The 24,003-nt window shown below is 47.0% G+C and overlaps 1 protein-coding gene across 1 annotated transcript in view; it reads left to right on the top strand.

Moving 5' to 3' along the window:
* Nucleotides 1-24,003, top strand: part of ADCY6 (adenylate cyclase 6) — a gene marked incomplete at its 3' end in the record, with an annotated part of 270,887 nt that overhangs the window by 205,808 nt on the left and 41,076 nt on the right. Inside the window, exon 10 of the mRNA XM_073563442.1 lies at nt 1,378-1,506. Coding sequence (XP_073419543.1) covers nt 1,378-1,506 — 129 coding nt within the window. The remainder of the gene's footprint in view (nt 1-1,377; nt 1,507-24,003) is intronic.

Genomic DNA, 24,003 nt, shown 5'->3' with positions numbered 1-24,003 from the left:
TACTGTTGAGAAAAACTGAACAAGTCTAATCAGCGCGTGACCACAAATGACTTACACCCGGAATACTGAGGAAATCGTGACAGTGTGCATGCCGCACGCAATCATCATTCAGCAGTCTGCAGATTTTTGTCTCAAGTCAAACAGCCCCTTTAATCGGAAAGGATAGTATTCAAAACTTCAGCACTTGAGCTTTTCACATATGTTTTTTGAAAATGGTAGTCCGGTTTTAAACTACAAGCCTGCAGTCAGTACGTGACTGGCTTGCGAATCCTCATATTAGGCATACTGCACACTGCTGATTCTCCGACACTGGAAACAGCGGTCACGTGACCTCAAGTATGCAATATGCATACTCCTGACCACATTTCAACTAAATGGTTTCCAGTCTAGCTCTATACACTTGCATTGAGGTAGGCCGCTCCCATCTAGCTGACATGTGGCCGGGAGTATGCATGTCGCTGTTTCTGGTGCCAAAGAATCCGTGCACTGTTCACGATGTCAGGATTCACCAACTTGCAATCACGTACTGTGACCAGAGACTTTTAGACCAGACATCCACTTTAATTTAAAGTTCTGTGTCCATTCTGTTAATATCAGTGCATGTCTTGTTCTAATCGAGTTTTTGCAGTGTAACAGTTATTCCACCTGCTGCAACAAAAAAATCCCAATACTTACTACCAAATAGCCAGGCGTACGGAATGGAGAATTAGTAAGGTGAATTCCAAGCATCTGCAAGCAAATAGTGTATCTTAGGCTGTGTGCACACGCTGCGGATTAGGTGCGGATTCATCCGCGCGGATTTTGTAAAATCCGCAGGTGAAACCGCAGGTCAAAAGACCTGCGGTTTTACCTGCGGATTGCTCTGCGGTTTTGCCCTGCGGTTTTTCATCTCCTCAATAGAGGAGATGGCAAACCGCAGGAGAATCCGCAGAAAGAATTGACATGTCAATTCTTTCTGCGGATTGAAAACCGCAGATAATCCGCGTGGAAAATTCCGCACCGTCTGCACTGCGGTTTTTGATTCCCATAGGGAATCATGGTACTGGACACCGCAGCAAAATCCGCAGCGTGTGCACACAGCCTTAGTTTTCTGATTGTGCCACTTTCTACTGTCAATGATCAATCACTTCTGGTCCTATTTACTTCAGTTCTTCGTACGATTTTAATATTTATAGAAACAGACTGGATCGTGAGAGCTTGTGGTGTCTAGTGTATTGTCTCCCTGATAGACTTGGTTTGGAAGAATCACCATTGCTCATTCTGTCTATATTATCTTGTCACAAGCATTGAAATGTGCCAGGACTGCTGTTGGAAGGTCCGCTCTTGCGTTAAGAGAGCGTCCTATAAATGGTGTTTCTGTGTGTTCTTCAATTACAGAAAGAAGAAAAGGCCATGCTGGCTAAACTACAAAGAGCCCGAGCCAACTCAAACGAAGGCCTTACACGGGTCTGGGTGCCTGAAAGATCCTTTCCACGCAACAAAGGCTCAAAGGCTTTTCGTCAAATGGTGAGTATAAAGCTCTGAATCATTGGTATATCACAGTGGGTGTAATGCTCAATGTGAATCATTCTTACATTGGCGTTAGGGTTAAAGTTACAGAATGAAAAGCAATAGTGGCATTGAATGGAATCTGTCAGCAATCTCTTTCTGTTTAGATTGAGAGCAGCATAATATAGGGGCGAAGACCATGATTTCAGGGATGTGTGGCTTATTAGACTAGATTATCATGGCCGGACTAGATCTCCGGTGCACAGCAGTCCAGCTGATCTGTGTAACCCCGCCCACACCACTGATTGGCACCTTGCTGACAATGCACATTGTACACAGGTACCCAATGATGGGTGTGGGCGGGGTTATACACAGCTCATCATTCTGACCACCACTACATCTACAGCAGAGAAAACAGGGATTCTATCAAAACTACAGCAAGCAGCCCAGTAAGTAACACATTCCTGGAATCGGGGTCTCTCCCCCCTACATCATGCAGCTTTCAGATTTCATAGCAAAACCATGTGGACAGATTACCTTGAAATCATTGCCATGAAAAACATTGTAACATCTAGACCCTGCGGTACTTTACTACAATGGCAAAATGCAGAAACCGTCATTTGTGGTTAGAACCTAACAATATGGACACAACCGCTCTAAACCCAGACTGTTCATGTATCAATTAAACATCCTTAAAGGGGATCTGTCAGCATGCTTCTTTTTCTATGAAATCTGCATGATGAATGACTGATTTCAGTAATGTGTGGCTTAAAAGGCTGTGTTGCGGTTTCAGTTCAGTGTTTTATTAGCAGGAGGACTAAGTGTCTCATGCACCCTAGTCAACTGCTCTGCATAACCCCACTGACCACCACTGATTGGCTGCCTTCTGCCTATGTACAGTGTACACAGAAAGATACCAATCAGTGACGTGGAGATGGGGGGGGGGGTGTACACACTGGGCTTAGCATTCTGTGAGCACTGCAAACCTGCGGCACAGAAAACAGTGATTGTATGAAAAAGTCACTATGAGGGCAAGCAATTGACACATCTCTGGAATCAGGAGTTCAGCCCCTACATCATGTTGCTTTCATTTTACATAGCAAACACATGGTGACAGATTCCCTTTAAGTTTAGCTGTCCAACATATAATGCCACGTAGGCAGCAGTAATGTCTGACCAGCTGGTGCTGCCCCAAGGGGTTTCTGATCAGCTGGACCTGTCCCGAGGGGTTTCTGAAGACAGATCTGCACAAGTGGCTAATTCATGGACCAGTTTTTTGTATAAAAATATTTTTTTGTCATGAGATAAGCTCTTATAAGTTGTAGCTACATGATTTCAAGTTTATAAATTTTGGCTTTTAAAAATCAAATGTTCCAGGTTTTCACAACTTACAAGGATTCTAGGCTAATCAATTTCTTCCTCAAGTTCATAGTAAATGATAAAATGACAACTGAATGTGCCGGTACCATTTTACTCTGTTGTTTCTGTGTAGAAAGCCATCAATTATTCTCTGATGGAACTATGATCAGAGCAGGCCAGATTGTAAATTCGCCTGAAAATGAGATTGACCAAGGACTGACTTTATTTTGTAATTTCAAACAACCAACCAGCTCTGTAATTCCCCAGTGGTGAGAATGGCCTCTCTCTGGCCTACCTGCGCTGAGCACACCCTGAAGCATACGATCCCATGTGCATGCTGCGCTGGATGAGCCAGAGATTGGCTTATTAGTAATCCTGTGACAGCAGAGCCGCGTTGCTCCTGCTTCCAGATTCTCTGGATTCACACAGGCTGCTGATTTTCCCAAGGATTGAGCGTGAGAGAGGCCCCCTGGTGAGGGTAGGCAAAGACAACACGGGGACGCAGAGCTCTTCTCTCAGAAACCCTTAATTAAATAGTTCGTCAGAGGACCTCCTGTGGGATCTGCCTAATGAGACCTGCCAAGGGGCGAGCAACTCTCAAGTCACATGCCTTTCTCAGCCAAATCTTTCCTAAAGGCACGATGCTGCATTGTCGCGTATACCCCAAAGACTGTCTACTTACAATGTGTTCTGCTTCAGTAGATTAATATGGGCGAGCGAATGAGTCAAACTGCATTGTGCGCACGTGGAACCAGGAGGTATTTTACCCATTCCAATGTCATGTCTTAGCAAAGGCTAAAGTCCCTTAACTCTATCCATAATAAATAAGCTGTAATTACTGATTCCATGTGAACCTTCTCAAAACTAATGAGCGGACTGTATTGAAATAAGCTTCACAGTACACATGCTATACTCCGTGGGGAGGCTGCGGCTTCTAGACGAGTATGGAAATTCTAAGCACATTAGTGCTCTAATTTTCAGACAAGGAGATCTGTGAAACCAATGTATTTGTTCTGACATCTGTTGTCCTATATTAAACCTGTCAGATCTACCAGGATCCTATGTATTGTACTTTTCCGTGACTGTTTTAAGTTTTAGCACTGAAAATCGTACAAGCCGCAAAAATAATGGTATTCGGCCCCTGCTGTCAGTGGGGCTCAGAATTTCCCGATCAATTTCCCTCCGTTATACAGAAACAAACAAGCTTGAGCAACTTTATAGAAACTCATTTTAACCCAACAGTGGCCAGATTTCACAATGCAGTCTCCATACAATATTAAATTCTCTCGATCTGGTTAGGCTGCTGTAGGTTTTGAAAAGAAAGAACTGCTGCAAAACACCCTTTCATCATCGAAATGTTTGGCTCCTATATATATATATATAAGTTGAATGTATTTGTGTGTGTATCCCTAACCAATCGCGAAGCATCTTTCATTTCACCAGAGCTGTTTAAAAGAAGCTGAGCGTGATTGATTGCTATGAGCAACAGTTTTCCTTGCAACCAATCACTAAGCATCTTTCATTTCACCACAACTATTTAAAAGAAGCTGGGCTGTGATTGATTGCTATGAGCAACAGTTTTCCCACTCAACAACACCTCAGCAGACACTGAACGGGTGGGAGATGTCTAGCATCCCCAGGAACATAAGCTCCCAGCCATTGTCTGCCCCACAGAAAGGAGCAGAGAGCACATGACAGAAATGAATCACCCCCTCTCTCCCCATATACCCATCACACATCCTCCATCCCATAGGCACATCTTCCCTCTTAAAGGGATCTCCAGTATGGAAGTAAGGGCAAATCCCTCAGCGCTCCGATTCTAACCCCAGACTTCTATTAAAGGGATCATTGGTATGGAAGTTAGGGCAAATCCATCCAGTGCTTTGGATTTGACCCCAGACCTCTCTTAAAGGGATCCCTGGTATGGAATTAGGACCGTTCCACTCAGTGCTGTGGTTCTGACCCCAGGGTCTCTTAAAGAGATCATTGATATGGAAGTTAGGGTAATTCCACTAAGCACTCTGGTTCTGACCTCAGGGTCTCTTAAAGGGATCCCCACTACAGAAGTGAGTGCAAATCCACTCTGCGCTTTGGTACTGACCCCAGGCCTCTCTTAAAGGGATCCCCGGTATGAAATTAGGACCGTTCCACTCAGCTCTCTGGTTCTGACCCCAGGCTGATGGGATGATGTGGGATATTAGGGGTAGTAGTCCGGTGGCTCTGGCTGGCGGGATGATGTGGAATATTAGGGGTAGTAGTCCGGCGGCTCTGACGGGATGATGTGGGATATTAGGGGTAGTAGTCCAGTGGCTCTGACGGAATGATGGGGGATATTATGGGCAGTAGTCCGGCAGCTGTGAAGGGATGATGTGGGATATTAGTGGTAGTTGTCCGGTGGCTCTGGCTGGTGGGATATTAGTGGCAGTTGTCCGGTGGCTCTGGTTGACGGGATGATGTGGGATATTAGGGGTAGTAGTCCGAAGGCTCTGGCTGAGGGGATGATGTGGGATATTAGTGGTAGTAGTCTGGTGGCTTTGGCTGACGGGATGATGTGGGATATTAGAGGTAGTAGTCCGGTAGCTCTGGCCGACGGGATGATGTGGGATATTATAGTGAATGTGGCTATGCAGAGTGGGAGGGGCTCTATACTCAACTTTATATATGTAGATATAATCATTATAATTTGTTATAACTAACCGTAGTTAGTTACTATGCCCGGGCAGCGCCGGGCTCTTCAGCTAGTAAAATAATAAAGCTTATATTCTCCTCCAATGGCGGCGCTGATCCCGCGCTGTCGGCACTCATTTTCCCGGGACTCCCATGCAGTTGTTGTGACACGTGACGCCGGCACCCAGTCAGCTCTGGCGTCCCTGTCCCTGTGGTCAGATAAATCGAACATGAAGAGTCCAGGTTGCCGCTGATCTCGGACTTCTTCATCATGTTCAATTCGACCGAAAGCGGGGACAGTGACGCCAGCGTTGATTGAGCTCCGGCGTCACGTGTCACAACAACCGCACGGGAGACTGAGTGCCCACCCCCCGGGAAATTGGTATAAGCTTTGTTGTTTTATGAGGGCCACGCGAGGGGTGTGACAAGAAGTTATCCAAGTAGTGTTCAACTTTTTTAATGCAGCCTGATTGACAGCTCTTCAGTATCTTTTTTTTTTTTTTTTTTCTTCCCTACTGCTACTGTGATTTCACAGCTGTAAGGTTAGGTGGATAAGAGACTAAATATACCTGGGACTCATGAGATCTCGGCCTCATTGTCTGGACTCAATGAAAAAATATGTAATGTTTTGTATTTATTATTATATAACAATAGATTTTCAAAGTAAGCACACCAGTCTCTTGAGATGGTAGAGATCAGTTTAGTAATGTATGTAGCTAGTATTGTGAAATCTGGTGACAGAACTTCTTTAAACAGTAAAAAAAAAGGAATAAAATATATAATAATAAAAAAAAAATCTTTCAAATGTATGTCACATATGACTAAACATGATGCATACTTCGAAGTCATAGCTTCCCATGCACATATGTGCCAGGATAGTGCCTTCTGACATACACTGGGCAGATATTCCTCTGCATATGCCAACATGTGTTTTGGGGTATTTTTTTTTTGAATGTCAGTGGGTGACCTATGCCATTGTATGCCTATATAGTAGTATGCAACGCATCCTTCAATCTGAGCTGTAAGTCCCAGAGAGGGGAGTCTTCACACGTCTTTGCATTCCCCGCTCCTACTCTCTCCCCTTGTTGTTGTGATTAAACAAAAATGAAAAGGAATAGGCCATAAAAAAGGGGATCACCACAAGCAGGGTTTTAGCATTTAGGAAATATGAATTTTATTGAACACAGAAAAACCAGCACAAAACATTTAAAAACATTAAAAACTAGTCACACATGTGACATGACTACAACATACAATAGGCTCATAATAGGGCCAACCACCTATGGCAAAACTCCAAAAAGTTGTTTAGAATATGCACCAGCCTAGTAATCATATAAACAGCATACCATGAATACGTTAGATCATATAATAGCAGCTTAAAATACATATAGTGCCTCAAAGGAATATAAGTATAGTTAGGGTGTGCACACTTGAACCAAAAGAGTGCCTACCTGGTAATAATGCCTAGAAATAACCACATAATATAGATGGCATAAATAAGAAGTGGTTTGGACAAATACCCGGAGATGAAAATGGTCCCAAACGTCAAAAATTGCCTACCACTATAAAGTGCATAGGGATTCAAAGAAGAGATCAAAATATATGAAACAGGACCCTAACAAAAAAGTATGGGCACACAAGGGTTAAGAGTACAGGCTGAGGGAACCACCCATGTGTCATAACATGGAGTGGTGCTACCTAATAGAAGGACCCATAAGGAGTAGAGCCAGGTGGAGCAGATACCCGATGCGTGTCGCCACCCTCAGTGACCCCTGACGAAGCCCACCCGAGTATAAGCCGAGGCACCTAATTTTACCAAAAAAAACCTGGGAAACCTTATTGACTCAAGTACCATATAACCCTGGTATGCATTGTCCCCTCATCCCTATCCTGGTATGCATTGTCCCCTCATCTCTATCCTGGTATGCACGGGCTCCTCATCCCTATCCTGGTATGCACGGGCTCCTCATCCCTATCCTGGTATGCACGGGCTCCTCATCCCTATCCTGGTATGCACGGGCTCCTCATCCCTATCCTGGTATGCTTGGGCTCCTCATCCCTATCCTGGTATGCTTGGGCTCCTCATCCCTATCCTGGTATGCAGGGGCTCCTCATCCCTATCCTGGTATGCAGGGGCTCCTCATCCCTATCCTGGTATGCAGGGGCTCCTCATCCCTATCCTGGTATGCAGGGGCTCCTCATCCCTATCCTGGTATGCAGGGGCTCCTCATCCCTATCCTGGTATGCAGGGGCTCCTCATCCCTATCCTGGTATGCAGGGGCTCCTCATCCCTATCCTGGTATGCAGGGGCTCCTCATCCCTATCCTGGTATGCAGGGGCTCCTCATCCCTATCCTGGTATGCAGGGGCTCCTCATCCCTATCCTGGTATGCAGGGGCTCCTCATCCCTATCCTGGTATGCAGGGGCTCCTCATCCCTATCCTGGTATGCAGGGGCTCCTCATCCCTATCCTGGTATGCAGGGGCTCCTCATCCCTATCCTGGTATGCAGGGGCTCCTCATCCCTATCCTGGTATGCAGGGGCTCCTCATCCCTATCCTGGTATGCAGGGGCTCCTCATCCCTATCCTGGTATGCAGGGGCTCCTCATCCCTATCCTGGTATGCAGGGGCTCCTCATCCCTATCCTGGTATGCAGGGGCTCCTCATCCCTATCCTGGTATGCAGGGGCTCCTCATCCCTATCCTGGTATGCAGGGGCTCCTCATCCCTATCCTGGTATGCAGGGGCTCCTCATCCCTATCCTGGTATGCAGGGGCTCCTCATCCCTATCCTGGTATGCAGGGGCTCCTCATCCCTATCCTGGTATGCACGGGCTCCTCATCCCTATCCTGGTATGCACGGGCTCCTCATCCCTATCCTGGTATGCACGGGCTCCTCATCCCTATCCTGGTATGCACGGGCTCCTCATCCCTATCCTGGTATGCACGGGCTCCTCATCCCTATCCTGGTATGCACGGGCTCCTCATCCCTATCCTGGTATGCACGGGCTCCTCATCCCTATCCTGGTATGCACGGGCTCCTCATCCCTATCCTGGTATGCACGGGCTCCTCATCCCTATCCTGGTATGCACGGGCTCCTCATCCCTATCCTGGTATGCACGGGCTCCTCATCCCTATCCTGGTATGCACGGGCTCCTCATCCCTATCCTGGTATGCACGGGCTCCTCATCCCTATCCTGGTATGCACGGGCTCCTCATCCCTATCCTGGTATGCACGGGCTCCTCATCCCTATCCTGGTATGCACGGGCTCCTCATCCCTATCCTGGTATGCACGGGCTCCTCATCCCTATCCTGGTATGCACGGACTCCTCCTCCCTATCCTGGCATGCACGGGTATGCACGGGCTCCTCATCCCTATCCTGGTATGCACGGGCTCCTCATCCCTATCCTGGTATGCACGGGCTCCTCATCCCTATCCTGGTATGCACGGGCTCCTCATCCCTATCCTGGTATGCACGGGCTCCTCATCCCTATCCTGGTATGCACGGGCTCCTCATCCCTATCCTGGTATGCACGGGCTCCTCATCCCTATCCTGGTATGCACGGGCTCTCATCCCTATCCTGGTATGCACGAGCTCCTCATCCCTATCCTGGTATGCACGGGCTCCTCATCCCTATCCTGGTATGCACGGGCTCCTCATCCCTATCCTGGTATGCAGTGGTTCCTCCTCCCTATCCTGGTATGCAGTGGCTCCTCATCCCTATCCTGGTATGCTTGGGCTCCTCATCCCTATCCTGGTATGCACGGGCTCCTCATCCCTATCCTGGTATGCACGGGCTCCTCATCCCTATCCTGGTATGCACGGGCTCCTCATCCCTATCCTGGTATGCACGGGCTCCTCATCCCTATCCTGGTATGCACGGGCTCCTCATCCCTATCCTGGTATGCACGGGCTCCTCATCCCTATCCTGGTATGCACGGGCTCCTCATCCCTATCCTGGTATGCACGGGCTCCTCATCCCTATCCTGGTATGCACGGGCTCCTCATCCCTATCCTGGTATGCACGGGCTCCTCATCCCTATCCTGGTATGCACGGGCTCCTCATCCCTATCCTGGTATGCACGGGCTCCTCATCTCTATCCTGGTATGTACGGGCTCCTCATCCCTATCCTGGTATGCAGTGGTTCCTCCTCCCTATCCTGGTATGCAGGGGCTCCTCATCCCTATCCTGGCATGCACGGGTATGCACGGGCTCCTCATCCCTATCCTGGTATGCGCGGGCTCCTCATCCCTATCCTGGTATGCACGGGCTCCTCATCCCTATCCTGGTATGCACGGGCTCCTCATCCCTATCCTGGTATGCACGGGCTCCTCATCCCTATCCTGGTATGCACGGGCTCCTCATCCCTATCCTGGTATGCACGGGCTCCTCATCCCTATCCTGGTATGCACGGGCTCCTCATCCCTATCCTGGTATGCACGGGCTCCTCATCCCTATCCTGGTATGCACGGACTCCTCCTCCCTATCCTGGCATGCACGGGTATGCACGGGCTCCTCATCCCTATCCTGGTATGCACGGGCTCCTCATCCCTATCCTGGTATGCACGGGCTCCTCATCCCTATCCTGGTATGCACGGGCTCCTCATCCCTATCCTGGTATGCATGGACTCCTCCTCCCTATCCTGGCATGCACGGGTATGCACGGGCTCCTCATCCCTATCCTGGTATGCACGGGCTCCTCATCCCTATCCTGGTATGCACGGGCTCCTCATCCCTATCCTGGTATGCACGGGCTCCTCATCCCTATCCTGGTATGCACGGGCTCCTCATCCCTATCCTGGTATGCACGGGTATGCACGGGCTCCTCATCCCTATCCTGGTATGCACGGGCTCCTCATCCCTATCCTGGTATGCACGGGCTCCTCATCCCTATCCTGGTATGCACGGGCTCCTCATCCCTATCCTGGTATGCACGGGCTCCTCATCCCTATCCTGGTATGCACGGGCTCCTCATCCCTATCCTGGTATGCACGGGCTCCTCATCCCTATCCTGGTATGCACGGACTCCTCCTCCCTATCCTGGCATGCACGGGTATGCACGGGCTCCTCATCCCTATCCTGGTATGCACGGGCTCCTCATCCCTATCCTGGTATGCACGGGCTCCTCATCCCTATCCTGGTATGCACGGGCTCCTCATCCCTATCCTGGTATGCACGGGCTCCTCATCCCTATCCTGGTATGCACGGGCTCCTCATCCCTATCCTGGTATGCACGGGCTCCTCATCCCTATCCTGGTATGCACGGGCTCCTCATCCCTATCCTGGTATGCACGGGCTCCTCATCCCTATCCTGGTATGCACGGGCTCTCATCCCTATCCTGGTATGCACGAGCTCCTCATCCCTATCCTGGTATGCACGGGCTCCTCATCCCTATCCTGGTATGCACGGGCTCCTCATCCCTATCCTGGTATGCAGTGGTTCCTCCTCCCTATCCTGGTATGCAGTGGCTCCTCATCCCTATCCTGGTATGCACGGGCTCCTCATCCCTATCCTGGTATGCTTGGGCTCCTCATCCCTATCCTGGTATGCACGGGCTCCTCATCCCTATCCTGGTATGCACGGGCTCCTCATCTCTATCCTGGTATGCACGGGCTCCTCATCCCTATCCTGGTATGCACGGGCTCCTCATCCCTATCCTGGTATGCACGGGCTCCTCATCCCTATCCTGGTATGCACGGGCTCCTCATCCCTATCCTGGTATGCACGGGCTCCTCATCCCTATCCTGGTATGCACGGGCTCCTCATCCCTATCCTGGTATGCACGGGCTCCTCATCCCTATCCTGGTATGCACGGGCTCCTCATCCCTATCCTGGTATGCACGGGCTCCTCATCCCTATCCTGGTATGCACGGGCTCCTCATCCCTATCCTGGTATGCACGGGCTCTCATCCCTATCCTGGTATGCACGGGCTCCTCATCTCTATCCTGGTATGCACGGGCTCCTCATCCCTATCCTGGTATGCAGTGGTTCCTCCTCCCTATCCTGGTATGCAGGGGCTCCTCATCCCTATCCTGGCATGCACGGGCTCCTCATCCCTATCCTGGTATGCACGGGCTCCTCATCCCTATCCTGGTATGCACGGGCTCCTCATCCCTATCCTGGTATGCTTGGGTTCCTCATCCCTATCCTGGTATGCACGGGCTCCTCATCCCTATCCTGGTATGCACGGGCTCCTCATCCCTATCCTGGTATGCACGGGCTCCTCATCCCTATCCTGGTATGCACGGGCTCCTCATCCCTATCCTGGTATGCACGGGCTCCTCATCCCTATCCTGGTATGCACGGGCTCCTCATCCCTATCCTGGTATGCAGGGGCTCCTCATCCCTATCCTGGCATGCACGGGCTCCTCATCCCTATCCTGGTATGCACGGGCTCCTCATCCCTATCCTGGCATGCACGGGCTCCTCATCCCTATCCTGGCATGCACGGGCTCCTCATCCCTATCCTGGTATGCACGGGCTCCTCATCCCTATCCTGGTATGCACGGGCTCCTCATCCCTATCCTGGTATGCACGGGCTCCTCATCCCTATCCTGGTATGCACGGGCTCCTCATCCCTATCCTGGTATGCACGGGCTCCTCATCCCTATCCTGGTATGCACGGGCTCCTCATCCCTATCCTGGTATGCACGGGCTCCTCATCCCTATCCTGGTATGCACGGGCTCCTCATCCCTATCCTGGTATGCACGGGCTCCTCATCCCTATCCTGGTATGCACGGGCTCCTCATCCCTATCCTGGTATGCACGGGCTCCTCATCCCTATCCTTGTTTGAATGGCCCCATCCTGGTATGCATGGCGCCATTCTTATCCTGGTGTGAATGGACCCCATCAAAAAACATAAAATAAACCATTACACTTAACTTCCTGTGCTTCCTTGCAGCGTCTTTTTCCGGTGCCAGCAGCTGATTTATGCTTGTAAGCAGCGCATGGCAGGGTTGTCATGCACTGCTCACAAGCAGAGCACAGCTGCCGGAATACTAACCGATCCTGATGCCGGAAGTATGTGCGTGGAGGGCAGTGAGTATTAAGTAGCACGCACAGTATCAGCCGCCAGGCGGTCACCTGTGCCTCTACTTTAGAGAAATGAATATTCGCCTCTCTTAAGTAGCGGTACAGGTGACTGCCCAGCAGCTGCAGGAACCGGCTGCTGAGGCTGACCCTGTGCGCGCTATTACAGAAAAATGTTGCCAGTGCAGTGAATATTCATTTCTCTTTAGCAGCGGGCACAGGAGTTAGCTGCAGCAGCCGGCTCCTGCCTCTGTGACCTGCTGCTCCGCCGCTGCCCCTCCCCCTCCATGTTCTGGACACCTCACTCACCTCACTATTGATTTGTGAAATAAAAATGTAAATGACGATTATACTTTAAGGTTTGAATGTCATTGATAAGTCTGCATACAATAAAAGTAATGATGGCCAATGTTTCAGTCTACAAAATTTTATTATTCTGCTATCATGTGAAAATCCACCACTTAAGTGTGAAATTGTCAGGTAAAGTGATGCGGGGAAATCAGCGGGCTATGAAAATGATGAGGTACATGTTTCAGTGCCACACCTGTCAGTGAGCTCAGTTTAGATATCCCTAGTAAGCCATGTCATATTTTTATTTTCTTGGCTTCTTTTCCTTTGGAACTTAATATTTCCCATAAACAACTCTGATTCAAATAAATACTGGATCAAATTCTCTTTAATTGCAGTATCACTTACGTGATTTATAGCAGTAATTGTACATGTTTGGTTTTCTTAAATTATCAAGGGATTTTATAGTTTGTCAATATGCGGATTGATGGCAAGCTCACTATTGTGGCCCACTTTTGTCAGATTCAAGTTATTTCTGTGACCATTGTGGGGTTTTCTGTCATTAAATGAGGGGTACCAACAACTCTGACCACGTGTGTACAGTGTGTGTGTATACATATATCTAATATATAAAGCTCAATGTGGGGGTGTGTGTGTATGTATGTCCGGGATTGGCATCCGCACCGTCGCAGCTACAGCCACAAAATTTGGCAGTGTCACATGTCTGGACCCCGAGAGCGTCATAGGCTATGGTGTGAGGTGAAATTTTAACCCCGCGCTTTCCAATTCACCAAACAATTTTGCCCCTATCTACATAATGGGAAAAAGTGAAAGGAAAAGTGTTGGAGGCAAATTGACAGCTGCCAGATGTGAACAAGGGGGACTTAAAGAATGAGAGCGATGGCACCAAAGAGTATATACCGTACAGTTGCTAAGGTGGGGCCCTGACATGGGATACTCACCACACATGGGGATATGAACACACACACAAAATGCGCCACACACTACCACATGCTTCAACACATATACCACCCTCAGCACACATTTCACCACACATACACCAACCTCGCCACATAAAAGTCGAAACACAAAAGTCGCCACTCAAAACTCGCCACGCTGTCCCAGAGCTGTTTAAAAGATGAAAAATGAGCTGTGATTGGTTGCTATCAGCAACAGTTTTCTTTGTAGACAGTTGTGGTAACTGAGGCCTATTATTCTTATTTCTATGGTGTTATCGTCCTTCTGTAAAGCTGGAAATAACACAATTTATTGCCGTGCCAACACAGACCACCCTCTGACACAGACTGCAAGGGGAGCCCAGTATCACACAGGATAGGATTAGATACACGGCTCAGCAGTCAGTATCACACAGGATATGATTTAGATACACAGCTCAGCAGTCAGTATTACACAGGAGAGGATTAGACACATGGGTCAGCAGTCAGTATCACACAGGGGAGGATTAGATACGCAGCTCAGCAGACAGTATCACACAGGATAGGATTAGATACACAGCTCAGCAGTCAAGGGACTGTCACACTAAGCGATATCGCTAGCAATATCGCTGTGTGTGATACTTACCTCCGACCGGCTCCCCCACTGGTTATCGCTGATCGCGCGAGAACGTCTTGGACCATTTCTCGTCGTCAGCTTCCTGCTGTGACGACGAGCGACGCGTGGACGCGGGCGGGAGGACGTCGGGATCACCTCGTCTGACAGGTAAGTAACGACCCCCGAACGCTGCGATGTCGCTGGTGAGATCTGCCTGTGTGGCAGCTCACTAGCGACCACTTAGCGATGCACCAGCAATCCTGACCGCGTCATATCGCTGGTCGGGATCGCTGGTACATCGCTAAGTGTGACAGTACCTTCAGTATCACACAGGATAGGATTAGATACACGGCTCAGCAGTCAGTATCACACAGGATAGCATTAGATACACAGCTCAGCAGTCAGTATCACACAGGAGAGGATTAGACACATGGCTCAGCAGTCAGTATCACACAGGATAGAATTAGATACACGGCTCAGCAGTCAGTATCACACAGGATAGGATTAGATACACAGCTCAGCAGTCAGTATCACACAGGATAGGATTAGATACACGGCTCAGCAGACAGTATCACACAGGATAGAATTAGATACACAGCTCAGCAGTCAGTATCACACAGGATAGGATTAGGTGCACGGTTTTTATAATCATTATAATTTGTTATAACTAACCACGGTTTGTTACTATGCCCAGGCAACGCCCGGCTCTTCAGCTAGTGTGTGTGTGTATATAATATATATTTTTTCTCAATATCCTTAAATTTGTAGTTCAGCAAGCATTGAGGAGTGACAGGCTCTCTAGATCTGGCTCATATCAATTTTATGTTTACAAACAAGTTTTTGGGCTCATGCCGTGCCAGAAGTGACATCAGTTCTGGATGACTGGCCAGAATTCTACATGATTTAATTGTTTCCTGTGATATTCTGCAGCATACCAGTTTGTATGAACAGATGTGTGCTTGGAAACTGCTTGCATGGGGAGTTATAAATAAACTATTGTTAGACGTGACTAATTGCTCGAAGTCTGTGGCAGCACTATAAAGAGCGGATATTTTTGACTTTTTTTTCTGTTTGAAAAACACTATCCTTAATAAATAGAAATATCTAAATATATGAGTGTTTTCGGACAGTTCATTGTAATGGTCGTTTTTTTGTGGTTAAAAAATAACAGTTCTGTTGGTACTGAAGCGTATTCAGATATGATCATATGGTTGGGGCATGCTTTCATTCTTCTGAATTTAATTAGTTGCATTACCAATTTTAAATGCATATTGTGATTTTTTGTTATCGATTTTATTTTTTTCTAAACACATCCTCTTGCCATTTTTCATTTTGCTGTTTAACTCAATGTACTTCCCAGCCAGCTTCTCCTCATCTTGCTCCGGTTGACTGATGTGGCATTTCAGTGTGAAAGATACCTGGCTATAAAAGTGTTTTATTGAAATACTAATTCAGGCCTGAAATCAGGGCTGGATTGTAGTATGGGCAAGAAGACCTGTTGCCTTGAGGCCTTTACTGTTTGGGGCCCAGCTAAAAATGTGGACAATGGAAAAAATTGTTGGTAATCTAGTCTTAAGTGACAGTAGAAGGAAAAACCCCACAATAACTTTAAAGGGTAGGTGCCATCCAAAAAAATTTTTTTCAGCAATTAAAAAAATGTAAACAATTAATGTTTACATTTTCTTAAAAAATATTATCATTTGTTTTTAATTTTGTAAAATATGAAAAATAATTGTAAAAAGTTTGGCATTTCCACTTGTTAACACTAGGGGGAGCAGCTGCTGAAATTTGGCACAAAAACCTAGTGTACAACTAGCTCACATTACTGCCCTGCAGTAATTATGGGCGGAATCTGCGGACATAGGTGTGGTGTCACTCCTCTCCTCCCCTTCTGGGTGTTTGCTAAGGGAAAAGAGAGGATGACATCTAGGAAAACAGTGAGCAGCCATTTTGATGGGGCCTGCAAAGTTACTGACTGTCTTTGCATGCAAAGTCTGGATCAGAACAGGTCATCAATCAGCAGAAATGTTTCCTGGATTTCTGTGGAGCAGACAAGCAGATGGTCCATCCATGTGTATAAAACACAGCGCTCTATGTACAATCCCTGGCACCAAACAGGGTGCCTCCCATAGACCAGCACACTGCTCTCCTAAAATACTCTGTGCTGCTGTCACCCTGCTCCTTCCACCATATATCAGGCCCCTGTCGCCTCGCTTTCACACATCGCCTGGACAGGATCTGAGGAGAGGAATGGGGTCTTCGGTCACAGAGGATGGCAGGCAGCAAGGATTCTGGGAGCAGGGTGACAGCAGCACAGAGTATTTCAGGAGAGCAGTGTGCTGGGCTATGGGGGGCACAGAGGGAGATATATGGGGGAGGAGCAGGGTGACAGCACCACAGAAATCCAGGAAACATTTCTGCTGATTGATGGCCTGTTCTGATCCAGACTTTGCATGCAAAGACCCCATTCCCCTCCTCAGATCCTGTCCTGGCAATGTGTGAAAGCAAGGCGACAGGCGCAGTCCGGGGTGACGCTGGGAAGCAGGATGGGGGGAAATGTAGCGATAAAAATGAGACCCCTCTCTTCAGCTGCCTCACCAGCCCTCCCCTGACTGCACCTAACTATTACCCCTGACCTGTGTGCAGGGGCTCAGCCAGAACCACCCTAGAATGGGTCCCTTTTAGCAGATAATACTGCCATAGTGTTCTCACATAATACCGCCATATACTTCACACATAATACCGCCATATAGATCATACACAATACCACCATGTAGATCACACACAAAACCATCAGGGTGACAGCAGCACAGAGTATTTCAGGAGAGCAGTATCACACGGGATTGAATTAGATACACGGCTGAGCAGTCAGTGTCACACAGGATAGGATTAGATGTCCAGCAGACAGTATCAAACACGAGAGGATTAGATACACAGCTCAGCAGACTGTATCACACAGGAGAGGATTAGATACACGGCTCCGCAGTCAGTATCACACAGGATAGGATTAGATACACGGCTCAGCAGACAGTATCACACAGGAGAGGATTAGATACACAGCTCCGCAGTCAGTATCACACAGGATAGGATTAGATGTCCAGCAGACAGTATCACACAGAATAGGATTAGATACACGGATCAGCAGACTGTATCAAACAGGATAGGATTAGATACACGGATCAGCAGACTGTATCACAGAGGATAGGATTAGATACACGGCTGAGCAGTCAGTATCACACAGGATAGGATTAGATGTCCAGCAGACAGCATCACACAGGAGAGGATTAGATACACGGCTGAGCAGTCAGTATCACACAGGATAGGATTAGATGTCCAGCAGACAGTATCACACAGGAGAGGATTAGATACACGGCTCAGCAGACTGTGTCACACAGGATAGGATTAGATACACGGCTCAGCAGACAGTATCACACAGGAGAGGATTAGATACACGGCTCAGCAGTCAGTATCACACAGGAGAGGATTAGATACACGGCTCCGCAGTTAGTATCACACAGGATAGGATTAGATACACGTCTCAGCAGTCAGCATCACGCAGGAGAGGATTAGATACACGGTTCAGCAGTCAGTATCAAACAGGATAGGATTAGATGTCCAGCAGATGGCCAAGTGTTTTGAAAGAGCAGGGAGCAGATCCTCCTATGTTTTGCAAGTGCAGGGGCTGCAGCTGGTCGGGTGTTTTGGAAAGAGCAGCTCGGTCTCCAGGAACTCGTCCTGTATCCTCTCCTGCAGCTGGTATGTGCAGAGTGAACATCCAAACCCTGTTATGCTGGAACAGTACAGCATCCAGGGCTTGCAATAGAGTGTAAATGGAGCTAAAAGGAAAGCACTGGGCTCTAATAAAATGGCGCCTAGCCACACCTACAGCTGTGAATTGAGCTGCCCACAGAGGCGTGCCCAGTTCACAGCTGATGCTGCTGCAATGATGCAGATAGGGTCGGCAGCCGACTCTTGTGTCTTATGCCCAGGGACTGCCGTAAATGAGCATGGAAAGTGTCGTTTAGTAGCCAGAAAGGTAAGATGGTAGCCCCCAGTGGCTGCATTAATATAGGGAAAAAAAAAACATACACACCACTGAGTCAAGCTTAGGGGACAATATCTTTTTATACTAATTTCTTTTTTACATTAAATTATGAAAAAAACACGGCACCTTCCCTTTAAGCTGACAAAATTAATGTTCTATTTAAATTTACTGACTGTCAACTAATTTTCAAGTACCGTAATTGAAAATTGCTTTTGTCAATTTTAAGTTACGGTATATTGTGGGTTTTTCTTTAACGGAAGAGTACCAACAATTTTGCAACCCGTGTAAACTTAAAATAGTTGGTCAAAAGTTGGACTGCGTCATCATATAGGTACCAGTAGCAGGCATTTGTCAATGTAATCAATTACAGAGGAAATGTAGAAGTTACAAGTTGTATAAAAAGGTTCTCCAGAATTGTTATATTATAGAACGCAAGTGCTTACAAAAAATCAGGCATTCAGAAGAGCTGATGGGTCCTGTCTAATTAAAAAAAAAAGTGTGCAAAATAAAGATCATCCTGAGGGTAGGTTCAGTGTTTTATCCAGAAAACTCAAGACATTTTTTTTCTTGTCTGTGTGCAATTCATTTTTTTAACGGAATTTGTATTAAATTTCAATATAGTATTACATACAAGAAATACAAAAACATACAATTCAGAGCATTTAAAGTAAGACAACAACAATATGTACCATTTCTATCAACTAAGCTAATTATCATCTAATAAAAATAGAATCCACTCATCAAATCTTATTCTTAAAATATCGTATAAACTGGTATAAGAACATGACCAGACATTGATACACGGGGATTGGGAGGAAAGGGTAGATATAGAACCATATTAATTCCAGTTATCTGACCAATACCACCTTTTACAACCACAGTCTTTAAGAGTATTTGAAACCAATATGTATCCCACCGAGTCTACACCAGCCAGTAACGTTCCATTGAGTTTTTTAGTGAAGCCGTCAGGCAGGGTCGGACACTGACAGCTTGGTGCCCTTGTGCTAGAAATGTGTCTGGGCCCCTCACTTTCTATGGCAACAAAGCGAGTACATATATATATCTCCAGTACATGCATATGTGTGTGTGTGTGTGTGTATGTGTATATATATATATATATATATATATATATGTGTATGTATATATATATATATATATATATATATATATATATATATATATATATACCGGGTGAGTCATAAAGGACGGATGTATTTGAAGTGGCTATAACTCACCACCAGGTGGAGGTAGAGATGTGCGGGAGGCGGGGTTATGTTTGTGAGGTGAAAGCATTGTTTTTATTTTAGTTTCAGTTTAAGCTATGGTGCCGTGGACGATAGAACATCGCGTTTTTGCGTACGACAGTTTTGTCAAGAATAATGAGTGTATCACAGCCATTCAGCGTGAGTTTCGGCGTCATTTCAATATTCACAGAAATCAAGCTGTTCCCGCTCGTAACACTATCCTACGTTGGGTTGAAGCACTCCGTACACGAGGTACACTAATGAACAAACGACCACCGGGGGCTCCACGAACGGCACGTACCCCTGAAAATGTGGAACGCGTCAGGCAAGCCATGCTGCGTAGTCCGAGTCGATCTGCTCGGAAACATTCTTTAGAACTTGCCCTCAGTAATCGTACAGTAAGGCGTATTTTGCATTTAGACCTGCATTTCCACCCCTATAAATTGGCCATTGTGCAACAGTTGGAGCGCGGGGATTACGCAGCGCGACTGAAGTTCGCACATGAGATGGAAGCAATTATTGAGCAAAACGACAACCTTATTTTATTCATGAGTGATGAAGCTCATTTCCATGTCAATGGCATGGTTAATCAGCAGAACTGCCGTTATTGGGCCTATGAAAATCCGAAAGAATTACATGAACGACCGCTGCACAGCCCTAAGGTAACGGTGTGGTGCGCTATGGGCAAATATGGCGTGATCGGTCCGTACTTTTTCGAAGGCGATAATGGCAATACTGTTACCGTGAACTCACAACGTTATATCGCCATGATAAATAACTTCTTTGTTCCTGAGTTACGACGGCAACATATCCCCATCTCTAGTGTGTGGTTTCAACAAGATGGGGCAACGGCCCACACAGCCGGAGCAACAATGAACGTTTTTCTCCCTCTCTTCCCTGGTCGCATCATTTCCAGGTTTGGCGATATTAATTGGCCTCCTAGGTCCCCAGACCTGTCCATGTGCGATTATTACTTATGGGGTCACCTCAAATCACGTGTATACAAGCTTAAGCCTCGATCATTACAAGAACTGAAGGAAGCTATTCGAGTGGAAGTTGCCCAAATCGACAGAGTTGTGTTGGAACGTGTTGATGCCAACTTCCAAGAACGCCTTTGGAAATGCATCACTGATAATGGCCACCACATGGCAGATGTTGTTTTCCACACTTGAATTTGTCAAATGCTATTAGTATACGTAACCAAATTTGTGAATACATTTATATTTAATAAATATTTAACGATTTTATGATTAGTTTAAAAACGTCCGTCCTTTATGACTCACCCGGTATATATATATTATACACACACACACACACACCGTACATACCCGCTTATAAGCCGAGATTTTCAGCCTATTTTTTTGGGCTGAAAGTCCCCCTCAGCTTGTACACGAGTCATATAGCCAGGGCGTCAGCGGGGGTGTCTCATCATACTGACACCCCCCGGCGTGGTCTCTGCAGCCCCCCTTCTTGTTGCACGGTCTCCTTTCCTTCCTGCAGCGGTCACATGGTACCGCTCATTAGTCATGAATATGTGCATATTTATGACTTTAATGAGCGGTACCATGTGACAGCTGAAGGAAGGAAAGGAGACCGTGGGAGAACGGGGCTGCAGAGACGCGCCAGGGGAAGGTAAGTATATGCTATATTCACTTGTCCCGGGTTCCAACGCTGCTCGCCGCTGTCTGTCTGCCGGGTCCCTCTGTCAGTGACGTTCAGACAGCAGAGGGCGCGATGATGTAGTCAGTGCGCGCCCTCTGCCTGAACAGTCACTGACAGAGGGACCCGGCGGGCAAGCAGCGGCGAGCAGAGTTGGAACCGGGACAGGTGAATATCTCCAGGTGCCGGGTCCTGAGCCTGCAGCGACACTTGTCCCCCATAGCGCGCCGGGGTCTCCACCTGCCCAGCACACTGGCACCTGGCCCCCGGGGACAAGAGGTGAGTATGTTTTTTGTTTTTTTAATACCTGCAGTAGCGGCAGTAGCATAATCTATGAGGCATCTTATAGGGGCAGCATATGAGGGCATATTCAATGAAGCATCTTATGGGGGCAGCATATGGAAGCATTCAATGGAGCATCTTTTGGGGGCAGCATGTGGGGGCATATTCAGTTGAGCATCTTATGGGGGCAGCATATGGGGGTCTATTCAGTGGAGCATCTTATGGGGGCAGCATATGGGGTATATTCAATGGAGCATCTTATGGGGCAGCATATGGGGGCATATTCAATGGAGCATATTATGGGACAGCATATGGGGCATAATCTATGGAGCGTCTTATGGGGCCATAACCTTTATGGTGTAACATATGGGTCAAATTATTCTATGGAGCATCTTATGGGGCCATTAATAACCTTTGTGTAGCATTATATGGGGCTTATTTTGTATGGAGCATCTCATGGGGCCATCATGAACTGTATGAAGCATTATATGGGGCTCCTGACTCAATATGGGTATTCAAAAACATTTAACCTACTGATGTCTCAATTAATTTTACTTTTATTGGTGTCTATTTTTACTTTTGAAATTTACCAGTAGCTGCTGCATTTTCCACCCTAGGCTTTTATGCGAGTCATTAAGTTTTCCCAGTTTTTTTTGTGGCAAAATTAATGGGGTCGGCTTATACACGAGAATATACGGTGTGTGTGTGTATATATATATATGTATAAATGTGCGTGTGTGTATGTATATGTGTGTGTGTGTGTGTATATATATATATATATATATATATATATATATATATATATATATATACACACACGGTATATATATATATATATATATATATATATATATTTACTAGAAATGGGCCCGATGCTAGCTTTCGCATTGGGAGTGCTGTGAAATTAACAGATGACCTATATCTGTCACTTGCGCAGGCGCAGTTTGTGGCCATAAGGCTGTTACTGCGGCTGCACAAGTAAAACAGACATCACCACTATACCCCACGCAGGCGCAGTAACACACACACACACACACACATATATACACACACACACACACACACATATATATATATATATATATATACACACACACTCTATATCTCTATATATAAAAATGAATGTGTGTGTATCACCAGCGAATCACGAAGCATCTTTCGTTTCACCAGAGCTGTTCAAAAGAAGCTGAGGTGTGATTGGTTGCTATGATCAACAGTTTTCCTTGTAACCAATCACTAAGCATCTCTCATTTCACCAGAGATGCTTATATACACACATTTATATGTGACGTTTCCTGCTTCCTCCACTCAGAGAGGACGTGACTCGGTGACATTAGTCATTGCCAGGCTGAGGAAGACGTTTCCCTCTCCTGGTCCACGGTCCGCTGTTATGTCAAACGTAAACAAACTACATATCCCGGCATGCATCTCTATGTTGTCATCCTGACGATCAACCTATGTAAATAATAGTGACTGAAGGCAGGAAGACAACGTACGGGCCCAGAATGCTGGATTTTTTAGTCTTGCTGCTGGTTTAGTGGCCAGGAGGCATGAAGGGTTGGCAGAGTTGACGCTGGCACCAGCTTAGGTGTAGTGTGTGAGGAGTGTTGGGCTGCTCCACTGCCGCAGTTATTATATGAGGATGCAGTTCGTAGCCTTGCGGCCACGAACTGCGCCTGCGCAAGTGACATACACGTCACCGCTATTCCCGCGCATCTGTAACAACGCGGCTGTTACTGCGCCTGCATGGGAATAGCGGAGACATGTATGTCACTTGTGCAGTCCCAGTTCGTGGCCACGTTGCCTTATGGGATTTGAGGAAAGCGGCCATAGGCGATTATATATGTAGATATATGTGTAGGTAGATATTATTATATTGCTGTACTTTATTTTACAGTGCCCTCTTATGTACAGGACCGTCCCTTACAAATTGTATTATATAGAGCCCTGTTTATTACATACCGTCCTGTCTTGTTAGCTGTATAATGCGATGATGATGCATGGGAAAGCTTCTTTCTAATGGAGGAGCTGATGGACTGGTCATCTGGTCACCAGCTCCTCCATCAGCAGAATACACTATGTAAGATACAGCACTGTATACTGAGGGATGGCGCTATACGTAATAAGCGATAATAACTAAGGGACTGTGTTAGACATAAGCGATAATAACGTCTTCCTCCACCTCCCCCTGTTACTAAATCCATTATAAATCCCTCTTCCTCCCATCCCAATCCCCCATATCTCTCATTGTCCTCCTCCCCCCGCATCCCATTATTGTCCTCTCCCCCACCCCAATCATTGCCCTCTTCACCACCTCCATCATTGCTTTCTTAACCACCACCCCCATCATTGCCTATTCCACCACCTCCATCATTTCCTCCTCCC

This window comes from Dendrobates tinctorius, unplaced genomic scaffold, assembly GCF_039654945.1.
Source record: "Dendrobates tinctorius isolate UK_male_01 unplaced genomic scaffold, ASM3965494v1 ptg000388l, whole genome shotgun sequence".
NCBI lineage: Eukaryota > Metazoa > Chordata > Amphibia > Anura > Dendrobatidae > Dendrobates > Dendrobates tinctorius.
Note: the sequence above shows the minus strand (reverse complement) of the source record. Positions and strands in the feature narration are given on the sequence as shown.